The sequence below is a fragment of the Aquila chrysaetos genome, chromosome 7 (assembly GCF_900496995.4).
Source record: "Aquila chrysaetos chrysaetos chromosome 7, bAquChr1.4, whole genome shotgun sequence".
NCBI lineage: Eukaryota > Metazoa > Chordata > Aves > Accipitriformes > Accipitridae > Aquila > Aquila chrysaetos.
In genome coordinates, this window is record NC_044010.1 from 28,260,445 (window position 1) to 28,279,181 (window position 18,737).

At 44.2% G+C, this 18,737-nt stretch overlaps 1 protein-coding gene across 8 annotated transcripts in view; it reads right to left on the reverse strand.

The window, feature by feature from the left end:
• CYYR1 (cysteine and tyrosine rich 1) overlaps positions 1–18,737 on the reverse strand; it is an 80,254-nt gene that overhangs the window by 23,977 nt on the left and 37,540 nt on the right. For all 8 annotated transcript variants that reach the window (XM_041125003.1, XM_041125005.1, XM_041125004.1 and 5 more), the window contains one exon: positions 1,536–1,693. In XM_041125003.1, coding sequence (XP_040980937.1) covers positions 1,536–1,693 — 158 coding nt within the window. The remainder of the gene's footprint in view (positions 1–1,535; positions 1,694–18,737) is intronic.

Genomic DNA, 18,737 nt, shown 5'->3' on the forward strand with positions numbered 1-18,737 from the left:
CCTGAGGGAGAAAACAGACACTGAGAGCAGTGAATGTGATAAAGGAACACAAAATAAATATTGCATAGCTTGCCTATAAGTATACATAATGCACCTGGGGTTTGCTGCAACCTTTGCAACAGGAGGGTATATAAAGGCAGGGGATGTCTAAGAGTGGGATGAGGGGATTTCATCCATGAAACACCATTGCCTTTTATTACAGTGAACTCTCAACCTATCCCAAGGCAATAGCTCCTGGATTTGTAATTAACAATATCACTGAAGCAGAGACATAGCTGCATTGCACAAAGACCGTTATGCTGCTTCCAGGGTCAGCTCTGCCCTTCAAAAATGTGGCCACTTTCACGTGGTGGGGAGTCCAGACAAATAAGCCTTGCAGACCCCAGCTAGCTTGGTGCAGATCCACCTTCAGTGTTCCTGTACCCCAATCCTAGACTGGCACTAGTTGACAAATGTGGTGCAGGGAGTGGCTCTGCACAGAGCTAGCTCAGGTACAGCCTGATGTACCAGTTCCCACTCACTATGGGCACAACTGCACTGGAGCAGAGCCATGGCGGGGTCCCTACTATCCCCTGGGGTGCCCCAGAGCCTGTGACAGCTTATTAGCTCAGTGCCAGATCTGACTTAGGCTCTGTGCCTCCCCTAGTGCTGCCCTGCACCTAAAAAAACATTACACCAAAACAATGTTAACCCACAGACAAGCCTGCATTGAGCATGTCCAACACTCAGCTAACTTTGACCAAGGCACAACAGGCATCTCTGCACTGCGCTCCAAGCTCCTATCAGTTCAGGCATGGTGCCAGGTGGATGCAGGGAGCTAGCTTGGATCCAGCACTGCACGCCAGCCAGCAGTCCCTCCTGGGACACACAGCAGAGAACACTCTGCAAACATGCCTGTGTGCCTTTGTAGAAGTCATCTGGGATCCTGCAGCACCCAGCAGTGCTTGTGAGCTCTGGCCGAGTACCAGCCAGCTCAGGCTACATTAGTCTCCACGTGGCACCACTTGAAACCTTTGCGCTATGATCCACAGACCTTATTGTCCAGGTTTTCCCCTCTTTGTGGTATGCTGGGCCTCCATTATATCGGACAATGAAAGGGAGCTGACTGCATGTGAACAAGAGCAAATACAAGAACCAGAACACAAAATAAGAATAACTGATCTGTCGCCAGAGAGCCTCTGGCACAGCGAAAAGGTCTATCCTGCATAATGCAACACCACCCTGAGCAAGGTCTCAACAAGCTACTACGGGCACTGCAAGCCACACAGCTGTGTGAGTATGGCACCTGGCCAGATCTCATTAGCCCACTGAGTACCTGAATAAATTAGCCCAGGCAGAGGGCTGCACTGATGAACACCGCACACACTGAGCTGTCTTGCATTTCTCAGCAGGGAGTCATGCCATTCCCCTCCGGACTGAGAAGAGCCTGCTGCTGTATTCACATCCCACATTTGCTGCAGGGCCGTAACTATCCAAAGATGCACTCCTACCATGAACATAGGCACTCTTGCAGGGGTGTCATTTCGCTTCCTTACCTGGGTACGTGCTGATAGTGTTGATGTGCGTAGTTCGGATGACACCTACTCGAGTCCCACGGTTGTTCTTCATGCACATGCAGATACAGATGGCAATCCCGGCAATCACTCCCATTATAAATACTATACCGAAAACAATTCCAGCTATCGCCGTGCCTCTGCAAGGAAAATGGAAACATGCGGTCAGTCTCAGCCAAATAATGTTTACAAAACAAAATTATTTTCTCAGGAGTGGCCCCCATTTGAGAAAAAAAGTGCATAATGATTACTGAAAATACTGCAAATTTTGGTCCATCAGAGCATCTGAACAGAAGAAACGAAAGATCTCCAAGACCAAAATGAGAAACTCTTTCAAAGTCGCCTTTGCCATTGTGCCAGATCACTCTGCTGATACACCGTGCATTAAATCCTCCCATTCCAGGGCCATCTGAATTTAACAACTTTTAAATATTACCAAGAATAATTTCTTCCCTTTACCCTCATCACACAAGACTTTTTTTTCCTAAAGGCATTAGTATGATTTTTGTTTGAAAAGAAAGAGTAAGTTATCCCCAGTAATTTATTCCAGAAGAATCCTGAAGTGTCTGCATGCTGTGCTTCCACAGGAATGGTTTGGTGATTGTTTTAACTTAGGTCAGAAAGTCCTGCTGTGCTTGAGCACACAGGTTAAGGAGAGCCTCCTCTTCTTGAGGATGAGCAGCAAAAAGCAAAGTGAATGCCCGCTCTTTCACACATGTGCTGCCACAGCCAGCACAAGTATTTGAGGCTTAAACAACTTATTTTAAAATGGTCCAGAGGAAAGAATTTAGCTCAACCCCTGAAGTAATGAATCAGACTTTCCTTGAAATTATATAGAGAAAGGGAAAGAAGCCTTATTGCACTGACACACGGGAGAAAAACCTCACCAAGAGGCACTGAAGAGCTCCCAATAATACTGAGGGCAAAATCAGCCTTTCTGATGAACCCTAGTTCACTCAGGTTTGTTCTCAGGCACAGGCAGTGCAGCATATGTTATATGAAAGATGGTATTTATAGCCTATCCTTTTACGAAAAAACCCCAGTGACTTGCCAGAAATATTCTTACTCTGTGCAACACATCCTCCAGCAAAGATTTCAAATAGCAACCTTGCTGGCAACTTTTTAACTGGACATTTTAATCAATCCAAACTGATAGTTTGTGAACATGAATAAGCTACACTAGGAATTATTGCAATGTAGAGAATAAAACAGGCAGTGCAATACTACAAAGACAAATATTAAAAGGATTCTAAACCATAGTTTAGCTTCCCCATACAAGCATGGGAACACATAGCAGGCCTGATTTTCAAAATGCTGATAAGCCTGTTGGCTTCCAAAAAGTCAGCAAGTCAGGATGGACTCAATATTTGAAAAATCAGACCTTCTATTTAGAACCTAAATATGAATTTAAGAGCTTGTTTTTAGGCCCCAACTTTTCAGGAACTTGGCCAAGACTGCAGTACAATTACTGAATTGTATAGCATAAGTAAACACAGACAATTTGCTGTCTTACTAAAATACACTGCCAGGGAACTAAATTGCTCTCTGATGTTATGTAGCAATGAATGAAGAGTGTGCAGGTGTGACGGTCTGACAAATTATAGTCAATGTCTCAAACATTCGTTAAAGAACTTTGGTGGAGAAAACGGCCTCTGTAAAAATGCTGGAGTTTTGTGAACAGGACAATGTGGCCAGAGGAGAGGGCCCCACGGAGGGTGGGACCGCACTTCTCCAAAGCTGCAATTCCTTATCTTAAGTGACCAGGAGAAGGAGCACAGCATATGCGCCTGGAGGAGAAGGCCCCACAGAAGATGGGACTGTGCTTCTATCTTAAGCAGTCATGCCAGCAGGGAAAGAGAGGCAGCTCCACAATGAACGCCCCCCCAAAGCTCACCGACCGATTCCAGAGAACCCCAGGAATGGGAACTGCGCATGTCAAGACCATCAACTAACACACTATAAAAGAAGAGAGAACGAGTTCTCAGTGCACACCCTCTGGAACTGGATCTCTATGCTGGCTCGACCAACGCTGGACCCAGGACTGGTGAAACCCTTGTCTTCTCTCTTTCTTTCTTTCTCTCTTTCTTTCTCTCATTCTCTCTCTCCCTCTTTTCCTTCTCTCTTTTCCACAGTCCCTACACCTCATCCTTTTAAACATAAACCATTGACCAAGTCTGAGACTAGGAGTGGATCTAGCTGCCCCTGGGCTCCTCTTTGAGAAGGAGTCCAGAAAGCAAGGGGGGTCTGCTCTGAACCTCGTGATTCAACGGGAGGGCTCTCCTTCTGATACAGTTCCACGTTCCTTTTTCCACTTCTTTTTCTACACCTCCCGTCTCTTTTCAAACAGCAGCTTAATGACATGTTGCAAGGTTTATATTGATAAGTTCACTTGTACTTGGGCAAGGTTAGCTAGGTTGAATAAATGTTGATTGTTGTTTGAACTCCCCTGGTGTCGTTTCACCTTAATTCTGACAAAGGAAATCCACGAACCTGAGTCACTCCAACTTTGGGACACGACAGCAGGGAGAGTAAACCTGTTAATATTTTGCAGAATATATAAAGGCCTAATTTACAAAACCCTAACTCATGGCAGCAAGCACCTGGCTGTAAAACCAGTAGCTTGAAACACTGATGTGATCAAGTGCTTTGGTATTAACCTCCATGAGTAACTGAGAAACACCTCCCCACCCCCTCCACATACCCCACAGTTTGCATCTAACAAAAACAAAGTCTGATCCTCTTGGAAGATGTGACTAAGAGACCTCCAGTTTTTCCAACCTGCTCTCTCTGGGAACATTATCACTACCTTGAGAGAAACTGATGTATGAGAGAACAGTTTGATTCAGGAGACCCTTTAACACAGTGCTCTCTTAATTTGAGAAAGTTTTCTTGTAATATCACAATTAAAAAATCAGGCATAATGCACGGTACCCCTATTATAAACAAATGTGAATCGCTACTACTTTTGCTACATCCATTTAGGGGATGATTTGCTGTGCCCTTCACTGGGGGCACTGCATCACATCACACTGCATCACAGAGTTGCAGGGAACTCTGTTATGCTGAAATAATCCCTCTCCCAGGTGGAAGAAGCAGAACCAGCCACCGCTGACCACTGGCCTCAGGTCCTGCATTGCATTTCTGCTTTGTACATGGTCCACTGCTGCCCAGCTCCTGCATCCCAGGTACACTCTGCCTGGCTGATCCGCTCACATCTCAGAAACCACAACAGTTTCTCGCACTTCTAACCAGCTGCACCCTAAGCAAAACCCAACCTCCATCCTAAAGGCTGACAGAAGTGGGTAACACACAGCACACGATACCTTCCCAGTGCTAAATTAGAAGTTCTGTATTTATAAAGCCTATTTTAAACACAGTTTAAATAGAGTTTGTCTCAGCTGTCTCCAAAGGCAAAGGTGTTCCTTTTGTTCCAGAAGTGGTCAGCCAGATGCCATTCGATCATCTGCCCTGAGCGATGGGTTGCACTCTTCATGTGCCTGTGCTTATTGGACACCCCAGCCTCACACCCAAAGCCCACTCTCCCCTTCTGCATGAACAGCAAGTGCTCCAAAGCAATATCACTCTGCTAATTTCAATGATGATTCTGTGATACTTTACATAAGAAGTGAAAGTATTCATAAGGAAAGGAAAAAAGATGACAGAAGTTCTGATACCATCTTCAAAAGGAGTTTCCACCTTGCCTGAGCTATTAAGCAGATACACACCTGCCAGCTTGCTTTGGGTGACAGAGCTGAGATCCAAGGACTCAGTTGCAGCCTTATAGCTTTTCCTAGCGACCTTTCAGTGGTGTTGGCTGACTGGCACAATCTTGCCTCTGCAAAGAAACAGCGGCAGGGAAAGACACAGCTGTTGAAAGGCCCTCTGCATCTCCCTGCACCTGAAATTCAAAAAAGGCTGAAGTCCACTGGCAAAACTTCCAAGTTGGAAAAGGCCTCTGAGTCTAAACACAGCTATACTGGAAAGTAAAAACCACTTCCGCCAGACTAGCAAACCCAAGTCAGTAAGTGAATTAAGGAATATCCGCTAAAACATTCTGTTGCTGGTCCCCACCGTAGCTCCTGCTGGTATATCCGTGAACCAGAAACAAAAATGGTCACCAAAGAAAATATTCACTAGCTTAGCTCTGCTGACAAAACTGGTAAGTTCAAGTCTCACAGTTCTGAAATCAGGACAAAAAGCAGTTTAAATAGCTAGATCCACTGCTGCTTGTGGATTCAGGTTTTCACACTGCAGTGGTAAATTTAGACCACCTATGGATGGTTACGCAGAGAGCCTGAGATATGGAGCAAAAGATGTAGGTCGCTTTTTAAATCTGGTTACAGCCTGACTGAGTACCAGCAGAAAGGCACTCACTGGTCTCGGTGGGCTTCAGATCAGACCCAGTGCCACGCACGTGAAAACTGTTCCAGGAATCAAGTATTTGAGTTGAAAAGGATCTGTTTGAGAGGACTTCAGGACATATACTCTCTTATAACAGAATATATATAACGCTTATACCACCCTCTGACAGTGAGTCAGAATGTAACCCATCCTGATTCAGAGACCTGCAGCCCCTGCCACACACAATGGCTCCCAGTAAAACTAGGAGCAGTCTGCTTCTAAACATCAGGCTGCACCTTCTCAGCACCAAATCCTGGCAGGACAACAGTCATGCGGTAGCTGTTCTGGGCACACAGTACAAAAGTAAATACTTGTTCTTTTTGTGGAAAGCCTATGGTATGACTGGAACGTATGAAGAAAAATAAGCATGTATTTTTTATAAAATGGCAAAGTTTCTCTTTGTGCTATTAGGAAATTCTTGAAAATAAATATCCTAAAAGTAAATATCCCTTATTTTATATTAAAAAATGCTTGCTTTGTCTCTCTTTCTCTCACTGATATTTTAGACTTCTCTATAGAGACACAGAGGGATACTGCGATTTTTCATGCTATCACCACCATAGAGCTGCTCGAGGGAAAGTGCATAAGAGAAAAAGGACACTGTAAAGCAAAAGAAGACCTAGAAACCACACAGCAGAGTCACATAGCAACTAGGAAGTTTGAAATGAAGGGAAAACTTTGAAATGGAACAATTTGAAGGAAAACATTATGCAAAGTCCTTTACAGAAGCAAAGCCAATGAAGAGAAAAAGACTGCCACAGAAAAACAATGCACAGAAAAGTAAAGATGGAGAAGGGGAAAAGTAGTTTTAATGTTGTGGAAATGTCAAGAGACATTGTCAGGGTAAAAATCAGGTATTCAAAGAAGCAGCTTTCCACCTGCTTTTAGCAACATTCTGCTGGAAAGAATATAAATCTCATTCACAGCTTCACATTTCTGGCCCAGCAGAACGCTGTGCAGGGGATCAGGCCTTTTGCTGGGTGGCACCAAGGCCTTGGCAACGCTGGAGCCAGGCAGGGCTCTCACTGCTCTTGGAGCTGGCGTGGCTGAAGTGCCCAGGGCAAGAGAACCCGTCCCTCGGGGGAACTGGTAACTTGGGTATTTTACACAAGTGGCAAAGGTGTCACCAGGGGTTGCTCCAGCCTGCAACAGCTAGGGTTGAGATGACTGGAGAAAAGGAGAGAGACTGAAGAGCAGCCCTGCTCCTTCAGGTCTTCATGAATGGGCATGGAGTTCATTTAGTGCCCCTTCCCTCTCCAGAAGGCTACTACCTTGGGAGTTAGGCAAGCAAAGTGGATGTCAAACTTGCTCAAGACAAATATTGCCTCTGAGGTCATCTCCACTTTGGGGACAGTGCGTCTTGGATGCTTAAAAATCTTATGGCTCCATAGGTTAGTGTCTTCTGAAGGAAGAATGATTACTGAGTAAGCATCAATTTTTAAATGCATTGCCGAAATTTGGGACCCAGGTATACATGGCCTGCACCGCTGTATGGCAGGGACTTTGTAGTCCGTTGGCCCCTGTTTTTCTGTCTTGGGTTCTACCCTAACTTCACACGTGGTATGGCGTGGAGCATAAAACTTTGCTGGGGAGCCTGGTTTATTAGTACAAAACTGCAAAGAAAAGAAAAAAACCTTTCAGCCAGCTTTTCCAGGAAGCCCACAGACTGTAATGCAAAATGTTTTAATCTCACCACCACTGAGACAGTCCCTCCTGAATCTGCCCTCTCCGCCCCCACTTCCCACCCAGGCATACCCAGCAAAGCGCATGTCCCAAAAAGCTCCCCACACCACTGCGGCCAAGGGATGCCGTGCAGCATGTCCCCCTGGCCTCCTCCTGCCTTTGAGGTGTCCTCAGCATGGGGGCACACCCAGGTCTGGCTCCAGTTATGGGTCAGGGCAAACCAGGCAAGGCATAGGGGGACAGATACCTGCCAGCCCAGCCTTGCTGCACCAGAGACCTCCAGCCACGTCCTTGCATCCCAATGCTGCTTCAGCCTCTCCCCAAAACCCTCCTGCTGAGGCTTGGGTTGCCCTCCTCCCCTCATGTCTGCACTCATGCCTCCACACCTGCACCTCCTCAGTGTGCCGGGACAGCCCCAGCTGCTGGCACCGTTCTCCTCTGAGGATGCTGTGGGGACAGCTTCCATTTGCATGTCCTCCCATGTCCCCACCTGGCAGTACCCCTTGGCCCCGGGTGCCTCGGACGGAGCAGGTGCTGCCCAGCACGCTGCTGGCTATCCCTGTGCCCCTGACTCTTCAGCTTTGGGTTGTGCGACCCTCACACCCCTGCCCTTTTTGCATTTGTTGTACTTCGCAAGCGGATGGTTTCTCTTGATTCCTGTCTTTCTTTAGCCCTTCTCCTCCCTGGAACACCTTTAAAGGCTTTCTTAAACAGGAGAAGCCAGAAAGGGCAAGTAGACAAAAAAACGCATAAGAAGAAGAGTTTTGGGAAGAGCATAAGAAAAGGGAGAAAACTTTCTCTCCTGGCCTCCTTCAACAATTTGCAGCTCAGCAACTTTTTGACCCAGACAGGTTGGGTTTTTTTTAACTGTATCACTCAGTGGATTTCTCTTCTGCAAACCTGCCCAGCCTCATCCTGAACTCATGTAAAATTTAGCATCTACAGCCTCACGTGGCAAAGAGCTCCCCAGCTTAATTATGTATCTGAAGAACTGTGTCCTCTCGTCTATTCTGAACTGAATGCCCAGTAATTTCACCCGAGCCTCCTAGCTCTCAGCTCGTCAGCTACCAGCTACCCCTTCTGCACTGCCCATGATTTTACAGACCTTTACCAGCCAACTCTTCCCCATCCTGCAGGAGCCCCGTCCTACTTGGCTGTTTTGCGTACAGGGACCACTTCATGCCTCTAATCACCCCGGCCACCCCTCCTTGCACTTTTTCTCATCCTCTTCTGTTGTTGTCTGAGAGCTGCAGCAGAAGCTCATACGACAGAGACACAATAACGTTTGCTGTTTTCTTCTCTATTTTCTTCTTAAATAACCCACAGTATTATTTTAAAATCTGTTAAAAAACACAGATCTGTTTTTTCTTGACTGTCAAACAGTTGGGTACTAAGGTTTTATGGCACTATTTACCATAATACCAAGTCTCATTTCTGAGAGGTAATGTCAGCCCAGAGCCCATTGATTTGTGTGGGAGTTTGGGTTGTTTTTCCCTGCATGCATAATGTAGTGTTTATGGGCCCTGGGTTTCCTGCCATGGTGCCTGGACTCATGTCCTCTACCGGAGGACACAGGCTAAAGCTACCACAGGTGAACTTAAGCCACCAGTTTTTCCAAAGCCCAACTCACCATGTAATACTGTATCGGTTTAGAAACTATCGTTGCAGAAGTGACATAGAGTCCAACACCAGAGATGCATTTATATTGGCATAAAGGTCTTTTCATCCTGTAATAGCTCACATTAGCAATTTTACAGCAATTTGACCGAGTATGGCAAGAAGTTGTTAGAAGCATGTGAAGATCAGTATTCCCACTCTGCCTTCGCTGTATTTCATTACCATATTAGTGCAAGAAAGACGTGCCATTCTCAGTCTTCACTTTGCTCAGCTGATCTCTTCCATCTCATCATCTTTCCTAATTTCCAGTACTTTTTTAGTTCTCCAATTAATTTATTGCCGACTCTCTGTATCTATGATTTGCTGGCACTGCATCTCTAGAATAATATTAATAATAATGCATGCCACACATTTTGGAATACTACTCCTAATACTAATAAATACCCTTTAATTTTTTCCCTTTCAGGCGTTCAAAAAGAAGCTGATAAGCAATTTTTTAAAACTCATTCTCTGAGATAAAATAAAATAAAAAAATCAATGATCTTTGATCTTCTCATCCAGCCATTGATGTTTTGAAAAAAGTACTCTTTGGGCTCTTAATCAAACTTGATGTTACTTGGAGGGACGAGGCGTTGGGCTATTTATTTAATTTGGTTGGCAAACCCCGGTTTACTCGGACTGACAGCAGAAGTGCAGCAGGGTCACACGCCATTTTCTCCTGCCTCCACTGGAGCAGGCAGACCCATTCTGGGGGGGTTTGCTCCTCTCCATGGATGTCCCTTTATTTTCATAAGGACAAAACCACGTAGTGAGTGATCCTCTAAGAGACTGGCTTTGCTGTCCAGGGCATTTTGGCTTTACGGCTGGCGTACCTTGAGAACCCTATGGCAAAAGCTTATGGAGGAGCGACTCAGTCAGCCAGGGTACTCCATGGCTGAGCCAGCAACCTTCTCACCACAGAGAGTTTTACAGCCCTGGAATGCAGACACCAGGGCAGTGTGGACTGAAAAGCCATCCAACTCAGGAATCAGTTAAATAGTCAGCTAGCTGCTGCCTCCTGTTTTAAATTAAATAATTAGTTTACAGAGTAGCAACTCAAATGGACCAGGCTTGCCTTTGAGGCTTTACTTTGCAAGTTGTACTTATACATAATTCTGACTAGTACTTCCTTTAAATACATGTTTTACCACAGGGAGGAAGGAGATGATTGTCTGCTTCTGTAAACAAATCCCACCTGTCTGTTAAAACTGGGTACAGACTGTACTTGGACAGTATTTCCCTTCTTTTGCTCCTACTCGGTTGTGTTTAAGGTGTGTTATTCATGTTTAATTCCTTCCAAATAGCCTCCTCTGTGCCATTCCCTCTCTACCTTGTTGTATTTGCAAGATTATTAACTCAAGCACCCAAATATCCTGAGTAGCAGCTGTACAATGAAAAGGTAGTGGGTAATCATCCCAATTCCTGACCTCCCTCATCCCAGCTCCCTGTGGGCAGGTCATCACTTTGAGACTGCTCTATATTGTTAAACTACATAATCTTGCAAAGGGTTAAAGGATAGTACATTCTGTCTTTTAGTATTGACAGTGCCTGAGCTATAGGTTACCTTCTACAGCTTGTTAAAAGGCTGCTGAGCCACTGAAACGTAACTGTGGCACACTTTGCAAAACCAGAGAGAAAATCATATAAACTGCAAACCAAAAGGATATGTAATTACAGCTTGTTCTGGTTTGGGCTATTGTCAGACAGGCTTTTCAGACAATTTGCCTTCTGAAAAATATGTAGAAATTTTATGCTTACTTCCTTTATGCCAAACCATATGCTTTTCTCCCCACCACACTGCTGGAGCTGCTCCTTGGCCAGCAGTGCTGCAAAGTGCTTCAAATAAGCGATCCTGGAAGGGCCAGAGTGGCTGCTACAGTAAAGGGGGAGTAGAGAAAGAGAGCTCTTCCTCTAGCTGGTTCCCAAACTGCTTCTCCTGCCTGTGTACAATAGGCCTGAGATCCTCCCGCCGCCCTAGACAGAAGGGATAGAGGGAGGGATGGCATTGCTTCCATCCTGCTAAAGACTCAGTGCAGGGCTGGCTCAGAAATAATTTTATGGACAGAGGGAATGAAGCATGAAATATAGCTGGGAGGTGAATGCCGCAATAAAGCAAGCACAATACTTAATACACAGTGGTGTTATTAACTGATCACGGCTAAGCAAATACATTTTGGTCAGTCCCAGCCTGTCCAGCATTTTCATCAGACTAATACAAGCACACATGCAGATGCTGGTTTTGTAACATTGAGTCTATCTGTCTGGCAGTTCAAAAATTTCAGAACATTGCCAGAATGTGAAAAAAAAACCCCCAAACAAAACCAACAATGCATATTTAAATTAAAACAAGAGAGTAAAAAAAGTCAGAAGTACAGAAGTAATGGGGGGGAAGCTTTTTTTTGACCTTTTATGTGAAAGAATTCTGATTAAGATATTGCAAGGTTTCCAGTTACCGCTTTTCACTCTCATGCTCTCCTGCTGCTTCTCTGTCCTTATTTTGTAGCAGCTCCTCTCACCCCACCTTTCCCTCTCAGACATCTTGTGCTGTTCCCTGCAGTCATGACCTTCCCCCGCTCTGTAATGTGCTTCACATGCTTCCCTGGAAAGGAAAGAGAAGCCATAATGCAATTTCCACTTTCCAAAACGTTCCTCATTGTGCTCACGAATCCAAAGCCCAACCTGACACTGACTTAAGTAGCAAATTATGGCACAATTGTCCCTAATGTAGCCTTTGCTTTAATTTAGGGATTTTTATTCTTTTTAGGCCTGCAGTTTGCATTGCTGGCTGAGCCTGCTATTTAAAACACTTTCTGAATCAAGAGCAATGGGAGAGGCTGAAATTGCTGCCCAACTTCAGCCCTTTGAGCATCAAAGAGCAAGAGGTCAGGACAATATGGTGGGCTTCCAAGACCACAAAGTTAGTAAGCCCCACTAACAGCTCACTTCTGGCAGCCACGTTACTGGGTATAAACACTTAGGAGAATCCCAGGAATATTCTCTTTCTGGTAATTCTTAACATACTCTTTCTGACAGTGATTTTATTTATACCAGCTTCTGCAAACACTTGACTTTGCACACTAAGTGAGCTCAGCGCAGGAGAATCCCACATCTCCCCTCCTGGGAAGCTCTTCCTGTAGGAGCCCAACTGACTTTTGGACCTCTTGCCTATCAGATCCTGAAATCTCTGAGCTATTGACAGTCAAACCTGCCTAGTTTTTCCCCAGGCATGCATCTGGATTGTATTCTTCCCCAGCCTGAAGCCAAGCCTGTAAAGTCACGGCTACCATAAAGGTTGATAGTTTGGCACCTTTTAGGATGCCTGCTGCCTGCTTTGTGCCTGTAACAAACCCCAAAGCCAGCCATGCATGATGCGATTTTGATGTCCCAGGGAACATCCTGCACAGGGCTGGGTTTTGGTCAGTGAAACAAGTGAGCACACACTAAGGGGCAGGGCTGTTAACTCTTGCTCCGTAAGCCAGACAAGCACCAAGGCAGGATAGAGGTGACCCACAGATTAATTAATTTTAAGAGAAAGAATCCTGATGGCTGTAATTAAAAAGAGCAGTTCCTCACTATTTCCAAGGCAATAGGCTAAACAGAGCAGTAAATGCTAGATATGGAAGCCAAAGGAGAGCTCTGCCACGCTCCAGGGCATCTTCTGTGTCATCCCTTCATTTTCTTGCTGTTGGCCTTGATGTCTGCCTTCATAGTTTCACACCACTCTGCCCGTTCCGATCAACTTCATTTGTACAGTGAAGGGTGGTCCTTACTGCATTTAATTTTCTCCACATAAGACTGTCTCTTTCTCAACAGCCTTGTGTGTGCCATCTAGCCACTACCCCAAGCACTGCAGCACGAGCTGTAGCTGCTAGCAGAGCTGTAAGCTAACCATCCTCTGCTGCCACAATTCCTTTAGCTGGAACAAAGAAAACAATGAAAGAGAATGAACTGGTTGATGGCAGAAAACCCTCTGCCCCTTAACATGACAACCACACCTTTTTACTGCAGTTTCTGAAAAATAACAACAAAACCAACAACAAAAATAGTAGTAGCACCCTCCTCGCTGTGTTTCATTTGGGTGGCAGGGTGAAAGAGGATAGGCATCAGGATGACTTTCCTGAGGTGTTAAGAGCTGGGACCTGCTTCCTGGACAAGGCATCCTCCAGGCATTTCACAGAAGTGCTCATGCTAGCACAGCAGAGACCAGGGTCAGGTGGCTCAGGAGGGCAGTGCTGGAAAAGACTTCACCTGCCCGTTCCCGATGGCAGCACAAACTCATACCAAACTCAGCTGACCATGTATCTCTGGCTGAAACTCAAGGACTGAGTGAATCGAGGTAAAACCACGTTACTTCCCTGCCAGTTAAATCCTTACTGTGACAGGGCTGTCTTTGAGAAGCAAAATGCCACTGAATATAATTCTAAGACAATGTTATTTGGTTTGCTAATGAGAAACCTGTTTGTATCATGTAAACGTGGCTCTTCTAGGCCGCAACCCTGGGCTTTCTTGGTTCCCCTCATGGGCTCCCAAAGAAGGCGATGGTTCAAGCATTCAGTCTCAGAATACTCTAATGGAGGCAAAAGCCCAAACTTGGTATCTTGCATTCAGTCCATGCTTCATATAAAATTGCATGTTGCTGACTCAAGATTTCCTTCCCAATTATGGAAAAGTTGAGGCCAACAGAAACATTTTTTCCCTTCTTGGTGGTCAGCTCTGAAGACAAAAGTAACCTAGATGCCAATCTAGTAGCTTATGTAAATTGCGAAGTAAGACATATTTTTAATATTGAAAGATTTCTGCCTAGATGCAGTGTAGCCCCTAAATAAACACTTGGTGAATCATTGCAAAGAAGTGCACTATCAGCTCCCAACAGAGACAGCACAAGCCAAATATGAGCTTTCAGAGGAATGAAGACCACAGAGTGCAGAGGGATAAGCCACCAAGCAAATGCCATAGACCAGATATTACAAAACTGACTGCAGCTCTTTCTTGTGCAAACTGAACTGGAAAAGCATCATGGAGACCCTCATTCCTGAAATGCTCCCTGCTCATTAAGCCCATTTTTCAGGAGTCCATCATTCTTCATCAAGGGGGATCACAGATCTTCCTCTGGCATCCTAGGATATATCCTCATCATCTATTTAAAAGTTGCATGGGACCTCAGATCATCCAGAGTAACTTCTTTTCAGGAACACAGTTTCTTCAGAAATTGCCTCTCTCTCAAATAAGTACAGTCTTGGGAGAGATCAGTAGACACCTGAATGCAGCAATGCCAGGAGCGCAAACCATATTTATCCACAACATCACTGGAAAAGCATCTGAAGAGTATAAACAAATTGGAGGCTTTGGCTGAACCCTGCACCTTCTGGAAAGACCAGCAATGCTCCTGCTCCTTTTAATGGAATGTCATGTGGACACCAGCACCATGAGGGAAGGAGCACCAGGACCCACTCGCTGAAGAAGTGTCAGGGCTGGTGCCAGTTACCCGGTGACGACATCTGCAACTAGCAAACAGCTTTGATGGTGAAAAGCTAAGCCCCTTCCAGTTCCTGCAAAGCTCAATGCACGTGACGTGCAATTCATGGTTCTTTCCTAACTAATAGTATTGTTTCAGTTGTACTCTTTCACTGGCATTAGTGAGTTATAAATTACTCCTGGAGCAGAAGCTTATTAACTCTTCTCTTTTTTTTTTTTTTTTATTCTTGGAGATTGAGGGAGGAAGAAGGTAAGAATTTTGTCATTTTATGCAACAAAGAGGAAGATTGTAACCAAAAATCCTTTTTCACAACAACGACAAAGTGAAAATAACATAGAATAAGACAAAGCAATAAAATACCTGAAAATGAACAGATGTCTGCAAACAACATTACTTATGGACCTAAAAAAAAAAGGTTTTTGACTTTTTCAGAAATCTCATTCTCAGAACAAAAACTGTGGCCCCAAAATGCATTTATGATTTATTAAAATTCATCTCAAACTGGAAGATTGTACTGCTTTTAGAATTCTGTCTGTTAGACAAATGAAAAAGATATAGCGTTTTTTTGGACATTGAAGAATCTGAAGATCTGGGAGAAAAAGTCTGCATTAACAGATTAAAAACCCAGCATCATAAATTATTTGATTGTATTTTAAAAAGAAAATCATAAATTATGTGCATTGTCTGCATAACAGTGCAACAGCTTATTAAAAAGGCAGTGCAAGCTAGTACTGTATATTTTGAGCCTAAATAAATCTATCTGGGCTTTGAATTTTCCGGCATAGGGATTTTTCCCTCATATCTTCCAATAAAAATAGTAAGACACTGAGAGTTTAATTTTAGAAATTCTGGAGCAGAGTGAAAGAAAAAAAAATGTTTTTCATCTTCTCTTTCCATCTCCTTTTTCTAATGTACTTTAATATTCAACTCTTACCTCTGTGAAAGCAATAAAAGAGCCTCTTCTGCATTCTTTTCTGCATCAGATTTATAGCACCCATTCAATTCTTCTTTCTCATTCTCTCTTCCCAGGTGCTGTGTCAGAGCTTATGAGGACCACAAGGACCCATTGAGCCTAAGCCAGTCGACATTCTGGCTCTAAGTCACCATTTGCAAAAACCTACAATGAACTTGAAAGTATTTACATAAGTCTTTGCAGGATTCAAACCTTATTATGTAGCATAAGCAAATTATGGTTTTAGTGGTTTGGAATACCCTCATTAAGCATGCATGAAGCGCCATTTACAAATGTAAAAGGAGTTAAGTGCTCGGGTATATGAATCATAAAAAGGACTGTGAGTCAGAAAACTAAAAAAACCTGAAAATTAAACTGTAGTTATAAAAACATGCTGTGGCTTTTAGAGGTTCCATAAAATGGTGAAAGTCGCTTTATCTGAAGGCAGCTATGCTGAGAATGCAGAAGTCACTGCACGATAAAAATGTGTGCACACACTACATTAAGTAACGTTGAGCTAGATTTGACCTCTTCCACCCCCAGGAGCTGTTTGGGGCTGGAGAAGAGCCAGTTACTGATGAATCAGCAATAACTTCCCTTCCAAGTGCATGAAATCCTTGCTCATCTGCCTGCACGGCCTGGACAAAGGACCAGGAAACCCCACCGAGCAGTGAGGGAGAGCAGACCGAGGACCCAGTCCCTTCCTCCCCTTTCCCAGGAGACAGGACATTGCTTATTGCTGTAGAGCTGTGCAGAAGAGACAGTCCTTTGCCCTGGTCCTTTCCACGCAGTTTCAGTGTCACTTTACCTTGCTTTTTACACTAATGAGATGCAGCAAATAAAGTGGCCTGATTTCTTTAGGCACAGAGCCCAATGCCTTTTCCCCCTCATGCAGGGAAGGTGAGAAGCGCTTTCCCAAAGAGCCTCGCTTGGAAACTTCAGGAATGAACTTAAACATATGCTTAGGTTTAAATATCACATTCCCAATGAAGTCAACAGACTTTGCTGAATAAAAGCCTAAATCCTCTGTCTGTCGGACAATTAAAATGTTATCCTTCCATTTTAGTTTTGCCTAAGGTAATAGTTTTGATGCTCACTCAACTACTTGAAAAGAAATGCTCTGCTCCCTCCTTTCGAAAACCCGAGGAAGCTTGGCAGAAGGCTCTCCCGTGCTGTGATTATCACATCTGACAGTAGTTAAACACAACCGGGAACACCAAAGCGCAGCCAACCTTCAGGTGTCCTTTGCCATACTGCACGCTCTAGTAGGTTCATGCTCTTTAACAGGGCTGAGGGTTCGTCATGGCTCTGTGAAACAACAACATCCTCCACAAGCCAGAAGGGCTCATATCCATGCAAATATCTCTGGCAGCAAAAATAGAGATGTAGTGACAATCTGAGCTCTTTTGACAGAACGATCTATAAACATAACATTTTGCAAAGTTTTCCTTGAGGCTTTAAGTACTGCTGTTATGTCACGACCTGTTACTAATCTAAACTTTACACCATTTTGCAACAGTGTGAAGGAAGTGACTGAATGCCGTTATATGGCTTGCAAAATATTCAACATCAAAAGCATTCTCAGCCCCTGAACCACGTATTAATACAGTTTTCATTAAGATATATGCCCACAAGGTCAGTTTTTTTTCCAAGTGTCACAGTCCATTAGTCATTTCAGACGCACGTGCAACTGTTGGAAAGAGCAAACAGGTCGGTCGACAACGCGGTGAAGTAACACTGAAAAATGTTTCCCCAGGAAAACGGACCAAATTCTGTCCCTTGGTGTAAGCGAACCATGTACCCCACTGATTAAACAAGAATTACACTCCTGAATCAAGAAATGTACTTTAGCCTACACAGTTAACTAATACACTGAACAGGAACACTGTGATACATGCAAGGATGTACACTCTGCCACACAGCAGCTCCCCAAAACAACTCCAGTCTGGAAATACCATCACTTAAGAAAGGATCTAAAAAGCAATTTCACCGTTTTACATCAAAATGGCATATGCAGGGTCAATTTAAAGATATATTACTAGAATTAACACACTTGTAGAGGAAGCTTGCAAAAGAAAAGATTTTCAACCATCAGAAGAGTATGGCTCTTGGAACAGCTTTCCAGTAGATGCAGCAGGAATTAGCTACTTGAGAGGTGTGAATATTGAGCGTGGCACATTTATGAAAGCAATCACGTGATGGGTTGCCTGTGATAGCGGGAGCCTGGTCGCAGTGACCCGGGAATGCAACGCAAGCAAAAGTTCTGAATTCAGAGCTAAGCTGCAGTAGGTATAAAAAAAAAAATATGCAAAGACATCAAAAGGACTCACGTCTCTCTGAGTCAGTGCTAAGTCACCAAAGCTCTGGGAAAGCTCTGGGCTCAGAAATTGAGAGAGGGATCTAATTAGCAGCCTCCATTCCAAACTTCTCTAAATTTTCAATTCTTTTCTTTCTGAAGCAGCTGCATGCATCAACTGTTCCCATAAAAAACACAGAACACCCTTGTACTAAGCAAACATTTACTCCAGCAGAGATATTTTTATCCCATCAGGACAAACAGAGGTGAGATAGTACCCTCGGAGGTCTCGTGGCATAGGAGTGGCATTCTTGGTCACCTGCCTGATGGTACCAGAAGCATGTCACGGACCAGCCAATCTGAACTGCCAACTCAATTAAACTAATTGTATGGTACAGCAAATTTTCTGAGGTACGAAGTAGAACTATGCTTCCCAACTCTGCGGAAGACAAGTGGTAAATGAAAGAAGAACAGAGTGATGTGAAGCAAAAAGGCAGATGGTACAATAAGGCAAAGAAAGTGAAAAATGGGAATCTAAGAGCAACTACATTGAAGAACCAAAGAGACTAATAAAGGAAAGAATTAATTGGTCCTCTCTGTGCCACTGAGCATCTCTCCTTGTGCCTTTCAAACTTCAAAGGCTACTCGCACTCAAACAGGCTGAGTTGAATGCAAAGGTCCTGACTCAACAAAACACTTCCATCAGGGTTGAACATATGT